A 12,106-nucleotide genomic window follows, 5' to 3' on the forward strand; every position below is an offset into this window, starting at 1 on the left:
TCCTTCCACCTTTATGTGAGTTCTGAGGCTGGGACTCAGGTCACCAGACTTGTATGCTAAGTGCCTTGACCTGCTGACATCTTACCTTATGGAGTACGCCCTGTCTCTGGCCTCTCAGGTCCTCATGCCTGTGTGGCTATCACTACCCACTGAGTCTCCCAGCCCCAGGTGTAACCATTGTAATATGCTATTGGGTTAAGTTTGCCCGTGTTTGCTGAGGATGTTTCTATCCAGTCCTTAAGGGACAGGTGTATAGTTTTCTGTGTTGGACTAGATCCCGTGTCAGGACAATACTGCTTTTGTAGTTAGTTTGGGAGACTTTGAAGATCGGCACTCTTTAAATGATAGAGTTCATCCATCTGGTCAGATTTTCTGCATGAATGTGATTTAACCTCAGTAGATTTTACGTTTCTAGAAATGTGCCTATTAGATCCAGGATGTCCAACTTATTAGGTGCATAATTGTTCATTGTACGTTCATAATCCTTCTTCTTGTAATAGAATTAGAAATGATATCTCCACTTTAACCTGTGATTTAGTAATTTGAGTCTTTTTTTTTTATTTGTCCATCTAAAGGTTTGTCAACTTGTTTTTTTTCCTTAAAAATCATATTTTGGCTTTATTGATTTCCTCTATTGTCTAGTCTTTGTTTCACTTCACCCCACTCTTTCCTTTCTTATCTTCTTATTTCCCTTTTTCTGGAAACTTTGGTTTAGTTTATTATTTTCTAGTTCCTTAAGTTATAACATTAGTTTGATAGTTTGAGATCTACTGTGATTCTTAATGTTTTAGAAAATTGTGTGTGCACATGTGTGCAAGTGCTGGTGCCCATGGAGGCCAGAGGCAACAGGACCCCCGGAGCTGCTGCCATGGGTGCTGGGAACCCAGCTCCAGCCCTCTGCAGAGCAGTGTGTGCTCTTCGCTGCTGCACCATCTCCCAGCCCCTCCTTGACTTTTAGTGTAAACGTGTGTGGCTGTAAATTTCCCCTTCATACTGTTTTACTGCTGCCTGCCTCTTGGTCAGAAGTCAATGATCATAAGCAGCAGTTGTGATTGGAACACCAGTTTCTGAGATTTGGAGGGAGGCGGTCTGTAGGACAGGGCTCTCTCCTGACATTTGTGTTTAGATTGGCCTGGGAACCTGTGCACCATCTGCGTGGAGCTAGGTCTGGTGGGCTGGCACCAACTGGAAACCGACTGAAACGAACCATGTTACTTGTGGATAACACTAGAGTCATCTCAGACTCATTTTGCCAGTGCAACATGGCTCAGGTAGGAAGCTTCCTGCTGCTTCTCACACTACCTCCTTCCCCTAGGTCTGTCATTTAGGTTGTCCTGGAACATATTCTCTTTTAAAAAATCCTGACTTGGGGGCTGGAGAGATAGCTCAGCAGTTAAAGAGCACTGACTACTCTTCTGGAGGTTCTGAGTTCAATTTCCAGCAACCACATGGTGGCTCACAACCGTCTATGAGATCTGGTGCCCTCTTCTGGCCTACAGGCAGGATACTGTATAAATTTTTTAAAAAAAATCTGACTTTAGCGTTTGTTTCTGCGCACCCTTACCATGATGTCCCACAGGGACACATCCCAGGATGATCATTGCTTCCCTGGGCACCTGCTCTCCTTACCATTCACTTTTTTGAAGACTCTCTAGGTCTGAAATAGTGATCTCCATTCCTCTAATCCATTTAGAGAAACAAAATTATCACAAGGCAAATCAGAAATGTAATCAGTGGTTAATAATTGGTGAATATTGGTGTCTTAGTTAGGATTTCTTCTGCTGTGATAAAACACCATGACCAAAAGTAACTTAGGAAGTGACAGCTTTGAAATCTGTCATCCAGGGAAGTCTGGGCACGAATCAGGCAGGATTTGATGCAAGAAGCCATGACCAAGTACTGCTGGCCTGCTACCTCTTGGCTTGCTTGGCCTGTTTTCTTATAGCACCAACAAGAACAATAGCTGGGCCTTCTCACATCAATGACCAATTTAGATGTGCCTACAGGAGGCTTTTTCTCAACTGGGAGTCCCTCTTCCCAAGTGACCTGGCCTGTATAAAACTGATATAAAACTAGCCAGACAATCAGCTTTTCATAGTTAAAATTTTATGTGGGTTACCTAAGCATATTCTGTTACATTTTTTTTGTGCTTAGTTTATGACTTGAGAGATCATCAAGAGACACTTTATAGGAGTGTCCAGGTCTGGAGATGCTGTTTCAGATATGGAAATTCACCACACCCAGAGGCTTAGGGCAGGAGTCTCTTCAGCACGTGGGGTCTGCCTCTTTCTCTAGGTTAGACTTTGTCTCTTTTCCAGAAAGGAAGTCAAGTGCAGAATATAAAGAAGACTAGCACTATGTGTGTGTGTGTATGTGTGTGTGTATACATACACATATATGTATATTCACACACACATGGATTTCAGCCTCAATGTGCCCCTTTCTTAGGTATCTTTGTGAAGACTACCCAAAGCTTCCAGTGGCTCTGAGTGTGCGTCTCCTGCTGGAAACCCTTATTGCACTGCGGTGAGGATTGGTGAGATGGCTCACGTTCAGCCCTAGACACAGGGCGGATAAGCCTGGCAGCATTTGTCCTCTTTTTGTGAGTGGTGTGTAGTGCATGTCTGTCCATGTGGAGGAATGTGCATGAGTGCACCTGTATGTAGAGGTCAGAGAGGCATCTTCCTCCATGACCTGCCTTAGTTTTTGATTACTGTATGCACATTGAGTCATTTTCTTAGCGTTATAACAGTCTAGTGAAAGACAGTACCAGAGATTAGATACATTTTCTTTCTTTCCTGTTTTTTCAGAATCTGCAACTTAAAAAGTATCCTCAGCTGGGTGGTGGCTGTGGTGCACGCCTTTAATCCTAGTACTCCAAAGGCAGAGGCAGGCAGATCTCTGTGAGTTTGAGGTCAGCTTGGTCTACAGAGTGAGTTCCAGGACAGCCAAGGCTACACAGAGAGACTCTGTCTCAGGGATATCATATAAATCATATATACATGCATACATACATGTGTGTATACATATATGTATATATACATATATATATCTCTTCTGTGTGTGTGTGTGTGTGTGTGTGTGTGAGAGAGAGAGAGAGAGAGAGAGAGAGAGAGAGAGAGAGAGAGAGAGAGAGAAGGGAAGGTGGGAGGGGGAGAATGTCATCACACATCACATGTAGAAGTGAGATGATTACCTTGCAAAGTTAGTTCTTTTCTTCTACCTTTATGTGGGTTCAGGGATCAAATTTACGTTGTTAGACTTACGTGGCAAGTGCTATCACCCACTGACCTATCTCACCAGTCCTCCACCTTATTTTGTGAGCAATAGTTCTCACTGTGTCTAGAGCACACGATTCAGCTAAGCTGGTGGCCAGTGAGCACCAGCACTTGCCTGTCTGCATCCCCCAGTGCTGGCACTGTAGATGCATGCAGGCACGTTCAGCTTTTATGTAGTTCTGACGATCTCAGGTCCACATATTTTTGCAGCAAGCACTTAGCTAACTGAACTCTCTTCCCCGCCCTGATGCTATGTGTATTAGTGTCAAGTGTTTAATGACAGCTTCTCTTATGGTTAAGCATGTATTAACCAAGGCTGTTATGTTCCTTGGTAAAAGGCAAGGTCTCTCTGACTGGCATCCATTGTTCTGAGCGCTAGATTGCATTATTCACGTGCCATTTTGGATGTAAGATTTTGTTACCCATCAGGAAAAGGTGGGAACAGTCTATAGGGACTGCCAATATTTACTGTCTACTCTTTAGAGGATCTTTGTATTATAATCTTAATTGATCTCTGTAGCGAATGAGAAACTGCGGCTGAAGGAGGGTGGGTAATTCTCTTAGCGGTATAGAGACCCAGCGACAGACAGCCACCCGCGATCAACACTTCATTCTTCCTTCCTAGTCTCACCTCTCCTGGGGTTTAAAGTGGGTGGTCGCAATTCCTCTTGCTTGTCTAATATTTATGTAATTTTTACTGTGGATATTTTATTGTTGTCTGTGACTCTGCATAGAGAGATAAAAATATAAGCGAATCTCTTTCTTACAGGTATCAGTAACCGATGTGCAATTTGGCCCGATGAGATTTCGTCAAGACCAGCTTCAGGTACTATGCTGTAATGATCACATTTCAATTTTCTTTAGTGAGGAGGGGTTAAAACTATACATTTAAGATGCATGTTCTTCTGTTTAGCTACTAGCGCTTGGTCATAGTTAAGTTTCTTGGACTTGGTAACAATGTTATAACTGTATTTAAAAAAATACATGCTGAGGTTAAAATTTAGGGTTGCAGTAAAGGAAGGGGAGTGTATAATTGTGCATACGCTCACATGTGTATATACCAAAGTGGCGAAAGGGCTGATTAATCTAGAGAAAGAATTTTTAAGGCATTATCATCTACAACGTCTCTGTAAGTTTGAATTCTTCCAAAATGAAAAGTTAAAGACATGGTCTTTTACACTGCATCCGGTTTGTTTTTATTTGGGGGACAAGGTCTCATGTAGCCCATGCTGGCATCAGGAGGCTAGAGAAATGGCTTAGTGGTTACAAGCTCCTGTCACTCTTGCAGAGGACTTAGGTTCGGTTCCAAGTGCTCACATGACAGCTGTCTGTTACTCCAGTGCCACAGGGTCCGACACTCTCTTCTGGAACTCTGTGGGTGCTTTACACATGTGGTGCACATCCATACATGCAGCCGAAACACCTGTCCCCACAAAATAAAAATAAACAGGTCTTTAAAAAGTGATAAAATGTAGCCAAACTATTTGAAGCTTCCTGCACACAAACAATGTTTGCTATTGTATTTTAATCTTGTGAACAAGGCAGACTCATGTGTGTGTTCTTGATTTTTTTTGCATTTGTGGTATTTGAACAGTTGGGCAGACTTTTAAGGAGGTAAAGGATTTATTTCAGTTTTGAAGTCAGCCTCTGTCTACCAGGCTGCTCATTGCTGTACAGCCTCTGTAGTCTCTCGAGTCTCACTCTGACGGGTGGAGCAGAGGTGTTTTGAACTTGATTTGGCCAGGAGGCCTGGTTGAATTAGGGAGGAGGCAGCAGATGCAGGATTATGTGGTATGGGCTGGGCACCAAGGCAACAATTATTGGCCGACCATTGACACAGCTGCTACCTATGTTGCCTAGGCTCTGTGCCCATGCTGCTTGCTTAGCAGGCTTTAAAATACAAAGTGTAGTCTTCAAACCTTCTCCCTCAGACTCAGAATGACTTTTCTTTTTGGTTTTTCGAGACAAGGTTCAGAATTACTTTTTAACTTGGAGGCGTCACATAAAATTTGAGTCAAGTTGGGCAGTGGTGGTATACGCCTTTAATTCCAGCACTCGAGAGGCAGAGACAAGCAGATCTCTGTGAGTTTGAGGCCAGCCTGGTCTACAGAGCAAGTTCCAGGAAGGCTCCAAAGCTACAGAGAAACTCTTGTCTTGAAAAAAAAAATATTTTTTTGAGTCAAAGCATGTCAAGTATATGATTTAAGGAATATGTGTCTCAAGAGTTTCACTAAATGCCAGCATTTGCCATCTGAGGTATTTCTCTAAAATACCAGCATTGCCATACTTAAATTCCTGTTTGCTAACATTAGTATCTGTGTGTTTTGATTCTATTTTAAAATAAAATGTTCTGTCAGGTCTGTATTGAGTCCTTACAATGGGTTATCAGCAAAAGAAGTAAGCATATGTCCCAAGCACTTGGACTTCCAGATTAGAGTGCCTTGGCTTGTGGACAGTGAACGCTAGTACCCCTGAGCTGCTCGTAAGAAAAGAATACGTGTTTACAGATGCTGCGCTCACACCGTGTGTCTTCACCTAGACAGCTGATAACTTTCTGGGCCTTATTTTAAAATGACAATTATAGCAAGATTTTTTTAAAATGTATTTGTCGTCTTTTGATCCAGGTACTTTTAGTGTTTACCAAAGAAGATTGCCAGTGTAATGGGTTCTACAGGGCGTGTGAGAAGGCCGGGTTTAAGTGCACCGTCACCAAGGAGGTGCAGGCTGTCCTTCCCTGTTTCCTGGACAAACTCCATGACATCGTCATCATAGACCATCGAAACCCCCGGCAGCTGGATGCAGAGGCACTGTGCAGGTAACCCAGAGACCCACTTCAGAGTCCATGAGCCTCTGTGGCAGCCAATGCGGCCCGTGAACACATTAACTTAAATTCAACCGAATTTCCTTATATGCAAAATAAGCAAGGCATTGTAACCTCGTTTTTTCTAGGACTAATATTTATCTCATTGTCTTGCCTGCTTTATTTAAAACGGTAAGAAATTGTCTAGCATGCACAAAGCCCAGGTTCAGCAGAGACGCTGTCTCGGTGAACAAGGTGGGGAGTGATTGAGGGTGACTCCCATCATCAGTCTGGGCCTACAGACCCACAAACGCAGACCCATGCTCCACTCCTCAGAAGAAGACAGAACTGAGTGTGTCAGGCACATTCCTACAATTTCTTGACTCACCATGATCTGAAGATCCTTTAACTATTGTACTCCTTTTTCCAATCTGGAACTCACTCATGGCAGAGGGCATAGCAAAGCAGAACAGGCCTGTGTGCAGCTCTTCACGGGACTCTTTATGTTCTTATGGTGAGGCTTCACCAGGTCATCTTCAGAATCGTTTGGAGTTGTCTCATGTGACTAGAGACTGGTCCTTTCCCCACTACACATTTCTGGTTCTTTCCCTAATAACAAATCCTCTGATATTTAGCAGGGCATGTAGCCATGTGCATTGCATATTTTAGCTTTTCTTGTGGCTATCCACTGAAAATTGTGAATTTTCTGGAAAGTATCCTTGATGGGAAGGAGCATGCTGTTTTCCTCGTGTCCGGAATATGTACGTTATGGTTACTATTCAGATAATCTTAGACCACAAAGAAGAAATCTTGTTTAGACAATAATAGGGAAACACACAGTGAACAATTCAGGCATCTGGTCCTGCAGAGTGTTATGGCGGCTCTGCGCTGCCCTTCTGCATATCTTTCGTGTGTGAAACAGGAATATTTTATTTATATATATGTATAAAACCCATATGGATATTAAATATATATGTATATGTGTGTGTGTTTGGTGGAGACAGGGTCATAGCCCTGGCTATACTAGAACTTGCTATGTAGACCAGGGTAGCCTTGAACTCACAGAGATCCACCTGCCTCTGCCTCTCTGCCCTCTGCCCTTCTGTGCTTCTGCCTCTGCCTTATGCTTGATTAAAGATGTGAGCCACCATGCCTAGCATGAACACACACACACACACACACACACACACACACACACACACGTTCTTTGGGGTTTTCTATCATGTATAGTCAAAGGTAGCGCAGTTCTGAGAGCCCAGTTTGCTTGGTCTTTATAGTCACATGACTTTGAAATCTGTCTTCCTAATGCCCTTATGTGTTTTGACTGTGCCAAGTCATCTCTTTCCTAGTTCCATGAACTCTAAAGCAAGGGTATTAGTTTTTAAGGCAATTGTTTCTCATGTAAGGTCTGTCCCTGACATTCTTGTTTCTAGGCAGGTTTTCTTTTCACCTGAGAAAGTCAAGTGTATACTTCTATCTTTATGTAGAGTTTAGCACTGCTTTGATGGGCTTGTCACTAGGTGGACATGGTCCTCTCTTCTGCTTCTTCTGTGACACAGTGCCCCTTGCTTGTTTCTCCAGTAATGGGCAGGTTGGTCAGAGCTCCTCCTGATAATCATTTGCACGCTGCCTACTTCCCACCAGCTCACCACTAAAGCACCATGAACTTATCTGAAGTGGCTGGCTGGCAACTTAAGCCCCCCTTTCTTCATTCTCCATCCCTTTGAGGATGGCGGGTGTGGTGGGAACATGTAAGAACAGATGCAGTGTCCCCAAAGTCGCAGGGACAGCATGCACTAATCCATGCTCCTCCGTCAGCCCTGGAGATGAGAATCAGCATGAGTATCGGTTATCAGGAGCATGCTGGCTTTGTGCAGATGAGAGTGTGTTGTACCAGTGACCCTTCCAGGCCTGACTGACCCTCCCTGGCCTTTGTCTCCAGCCCGAGTTGGACCCCTAGCCTGCAAGCCCTAGAGTGACCTGTTTGGGAAGTCTTTTTCAGTTGAGCTTCGCAGTGCCTTTAGGTCGGCTTCTATGGGGAAGAAGGGCAGGTCAGAGCTGAAGGAGTCCCGTGGACACTGGGGAAACAGGAATATTGAGAAAGTGGGGAGATGAGCTATGTACCCCTGAGTGAGATTAGCTGGGCTCTGAGCTACATTTCATTCCTGAGCAGCTCTCCTTGAGGACCACCCTCTGTCCTTAGATCCTAAACCTTCCTCGGCATCAGACCCACAGGAACCTGCTGTCTGCATGCCCCAAGGTAAGCGTTAGCAAAGGATAAAGGTTTGTCCTTTCTGTGATCACACTCACACTCTGAGGGTAGTGATGGTGTTGTAGGTTCATTTCTGTTGGTGGGATAAAATAGCCTGATGCATAGTAGCTTAGAGGGGAAAGGTTTATTTTGGTTCACACTTCCATGTTAGGATCCATCGCTGTGGGGAACTTGAGGTGACAGGAACTTGAGACAGCTTAGACTACACCCGCAGTGGGAAGCAGAGAGAAAAGGGTGCAGACATGCATGCTCGGTTGCTTGTATTGCGCTCAGCACAGTCTCTCCACCTTTAGCACAGCTCAGGAACTACTGCCTGGGGAATGGTGCTACTCACAGTGGACTGGATCTTCCACACCAGCTAACTTAACTAAGACAACCCTTACAGACATGTCTGGAGGCCAACACAGTGCAGACCGTCCCTCCTTGAGACTCTTTCCAGGACATTATGGTTATGTCAAACTGCCAATTAAAGTGAATAATCACCAATAGGTAACTGGGACAGAATCCACACGGATACTTAAGGTCTGCAAATCTTAAAATAGTTACTCTCTCGCTCTTTGTAGAAAAGTGTGCCAGGACCAAGGCACCCCCTGTATATGGTAATTCTCCTGTAGACATCTAGAGTAGCTGTGTTATGTACTATCTCTGCGGGAATTCGGAAGTAGCCACTCAAATTATTTTTGTGTTCTGTGATTCAGAAGTGGCTCTTTTTTAAACTAATATATCTGAAGTCGTGTGGTCAGCTTTGGCTGGTCTGTGTCCCTTCCTGAACACATCCTCCAGGAGACCAGCATAGTTCTCCTTTGACTAGGACAGTCTGTATGGCCCTGCCCACGGCTTCCATCTAAAGCCCTCTCCTTCCTGGATGCAGTGGCTGCTTTCTGCTTAGCGCTACCTTCCTCTCATGGAAGCTGAGCTCAAGAGTTGTTGCTCCTCCACAGCGTTCCTTGTCTTTCTCCACTCCTCTGCATCTTGTGTGTGTCTTCCCTCTGATCTGGCTGTGCTGCCATCACTCATGGCCCCTCAGCTGCTTCCCCTAAGGGTTGTGTTCCTGGTTGGGTGGAGAGCTTCACATTCCTTGGGTGATGTCCTGATCCCCATAGTCTGCATGGGCAGAGCCTTGGGATATGCAAGGACAGCTGCATTTCCTTCACAGGAAGAGACAAGTGGTTGTGGCCCCTTTCACATGAGCCCAGTGTAGGGGAGATTGCCCCCACCCCATAACTAACCCAGGAAAATGCATAGAGTGCGGCACCTTAGCTATTTCATTTGAGCATGTAATTGTCACGGCTATCACAGGCACTAGTATGGAGTTTATCATCTAGGGAAGATCAAGAAGGTGAATCTGGAGTGCGAAGGGAGTTCGTCCCTCTCGTCTCCCTCCCCAGCTGTAACTATACAACTAAAACTAAGAAAGTATATCTAATTTTAAGAATTTTTTATATTTAAAAATTATTTTATATTTATCATTTACATTTTTGTTTTTTTAAGGTCTATCAGATCATCAAAACTCTCAGAAAATACAGTTATTGTTGGTGTAGTACGCAGGTAAACTTTTTTTACTGTTGAAATTCAGGTGTCAATGTAATGTTATTAACTTTGGTAAACGAGGGCTGACCTGTGACAGGAGAACCTGTCTGAAGTCTGGCCTTCTTTACTCCTTAGCATTTTACTTTTCTCCTTTGCTTGACATCAGGGAGGGAGCTCTGCTCTCGGGATTGGTTTTCTGATTTTGAACAACCCTTTACAGGCAAACTGTAAGAGAACTCATTCTCTAAGGGTGAAGGTTTTCAGATGTGTCCTTCTAGGGCCTTGAATTTAGGTGTCTGCAAGCATTTGGGTGACGTATCAATGTAGGACACCTTCTTCTCAAGTTGGAGCCAGGAAAAGAGAATAGACAAGGAGGAGAGCAAATACTTAAACAGTGCTGTTTATATATCAGTATAGACAGAAATGCTTCTGTGTCCCGTAATCTTCCATAAGTGGAAGATAAGAGAATTTAATAGTTCTAATATCTATACTTTTATATAGTAAATAGATACCTGACACTACTCAGTTGTGAATATAACCATTGTATCTACAGCATTAAAACACCTGGTGCAGTGCCAGGCACCTGTAGCCCAATGTACTCAGGAGGTCCAGGGAAAAGGATTTGTAGTTGAGCCTAGGGGTTTAAGGCCAGCCTGAGTAAGACAGCAAGCCCCATTCCCCCAAACAAATTATAATATCCTTCTAGAAGACAAAAGATGAAATTGAAACTGGAAAGGCTTTTCAAATTCATATGCATATATCTGATTCATTGAAGGTACTTGTTATGTGACTATTGAAGATTATATAAATTAGTGAACACTGCCTAACTCTTAACATCTTCCTTTGAAGGGGGGAAAAAGAGGAGATGTCGCTAATGCCCTTCATTGCTGCTGGCTTCACAAGGGTATGTATAATTCAGTGTGAAAAATTTTTATCTCAATATTGTGTCCAGCAAATTTTTTAAATTATTTTGAAGAAAAAAATTGTTTCTATTTTGTGTTGGGTTTGTTTTGACTTTGTAATCTGCTGATCTGTAATAATTCACATCCTTAGTCTCAAAACTATACCTGCCCAAAGTCATCCAAATAGAATAAAATATGCTTTACTAAAATACTCATTTACAAATCTGTTAGAGAATGTGCTTTTACAATGCTTTCGTGTGTAGCAGAAATCTCTGGAGTTAGTTCGGTGACTCTGGAAATGGGGAAACCCACACACTGGCTCCTCTCCCTCTGCTTCTCTCAGCTTCCACCATCTATTGTTTCTCTTAAACCAAAAGGCTTCTTGGGATATTAGTCAGCTGATTGTAGGTGAGGCCACAGGAGTCAGGGACATAACTGAGTGGAAGAATACTTGCTTAGGATGTAGAAGGCCCTGGGTTTGGTCCCCTACCCCAAAACACAAACAAAATCAAAAGGCACTTGAGAGATGGGTGTAGAGGTGCATTCCTATGATCCCAGCACATTGAGGGAAAAATAATTTGGTAGATATGTAAAATCTTTATCCAGTGAAAAATCTGGCTGCATAGGAGGCTGTTTTTGAAGTGGATAAACAGACATGACTCTTTATCCCAAGATCTCACTTGCAGAGCAGTCAGTGATCCTGGTCTGTCTCAAGGCCTCCACCCTATCTGATGGAGTGGCAGGAAGCACTGTAGCCAGAAATCTCTCCTTGCTGTCCCTGGCTAGTCAGCAGGAGGCACCTGCATGTCTGCGCAGCCATCTAGAGTATTCCCTGGAGTCCTGGCTGCTATGGGCAGATGGTTCAGTGCTCTGCATCCCTGTCAGGAGGTAAGCACTAGAAAGAAAGTCACCTCTGACTTTCGAGTGCAAAGGGCTTGGCCTATAAGTGTGCAGACCCATCATGCCTCTGGCTTAAGTCCTTCCCTGCTGGGATTGCACTAGCTTTGCTTTGCAAACTATTTTTAAAATTTTTATTTTATTTATTTATTTATTATTTATTTATTTATTTGATTTTTCGAGACAGGGTTTCTCTGTCCTAGAACTAGCTCTTGTAGACCAGGCTGGCCTCAAACTCACAGAGATCCACCTGCCTCTGCCTCCTGAGTGCTGGGATTAAAGGCCTGTGCCACCACTGCCCGGTTAACTTTTTTTTTTTTAAATCTCTGTTTTATGGGTATTTTTGCCTGCATGTGTATCTGTGCATGTATGCGTACTAGGTGCCAACAAAGCGGAAAGTGGGTGTCAGACTCCTCTGGAAATAGAG

The 12,106-nt window shown here is 43.6% G+C and overlaps 1 protein-coding gene across 3 annotated transcripts in view; it reads left to right on the forward strand.

Annotated features, from left to right (window-relative positions):
* The window catches only part of Pde8a (phosphodiesterase 8A), a 113,542-nt gene that overhangs the window by 61,842 nt on the left and 39,594 nt on the right, over nt 1-12,106 (forward strand). For all 3 annotated transcript variants that reach the window (XM_038314329.2, XM_038314331.2, XM_038314330.2), the window contains exons 2-5: nt 4,048-4,104; nt 5,903-6,093; nt 9,842-9,898; nt 10,730-10,784. In XM_038314329.2, coding sequence (XP_038170257.1) covers nt 4,048-4,104; nt 5,903-6,093; nt 9,842-9,898; nt 10,730-10,784 — 360 coding nt within the window. The remainder of the gene's footprint in view (nt 1-4,047; nt 4,105-5,902; nt 6,094-9,841; nt 9,899-10,729; nt 10,785-12,106) is intronic.

This window comes from Arvicola amphibius, chromosome 12 (assembly GCF_903992535.2).
Source record: "Arvicola amphibius chromosome 12, mArvAmp1.2, whole genome shotgun sequence".
Taxonomy (NCBI): domain Eukaryota; kingdom Metazoa; phylum Chordata; class Mammalia; order Rodentia; family Cricetidae; genus Arvicola; species Arvicola amphibius.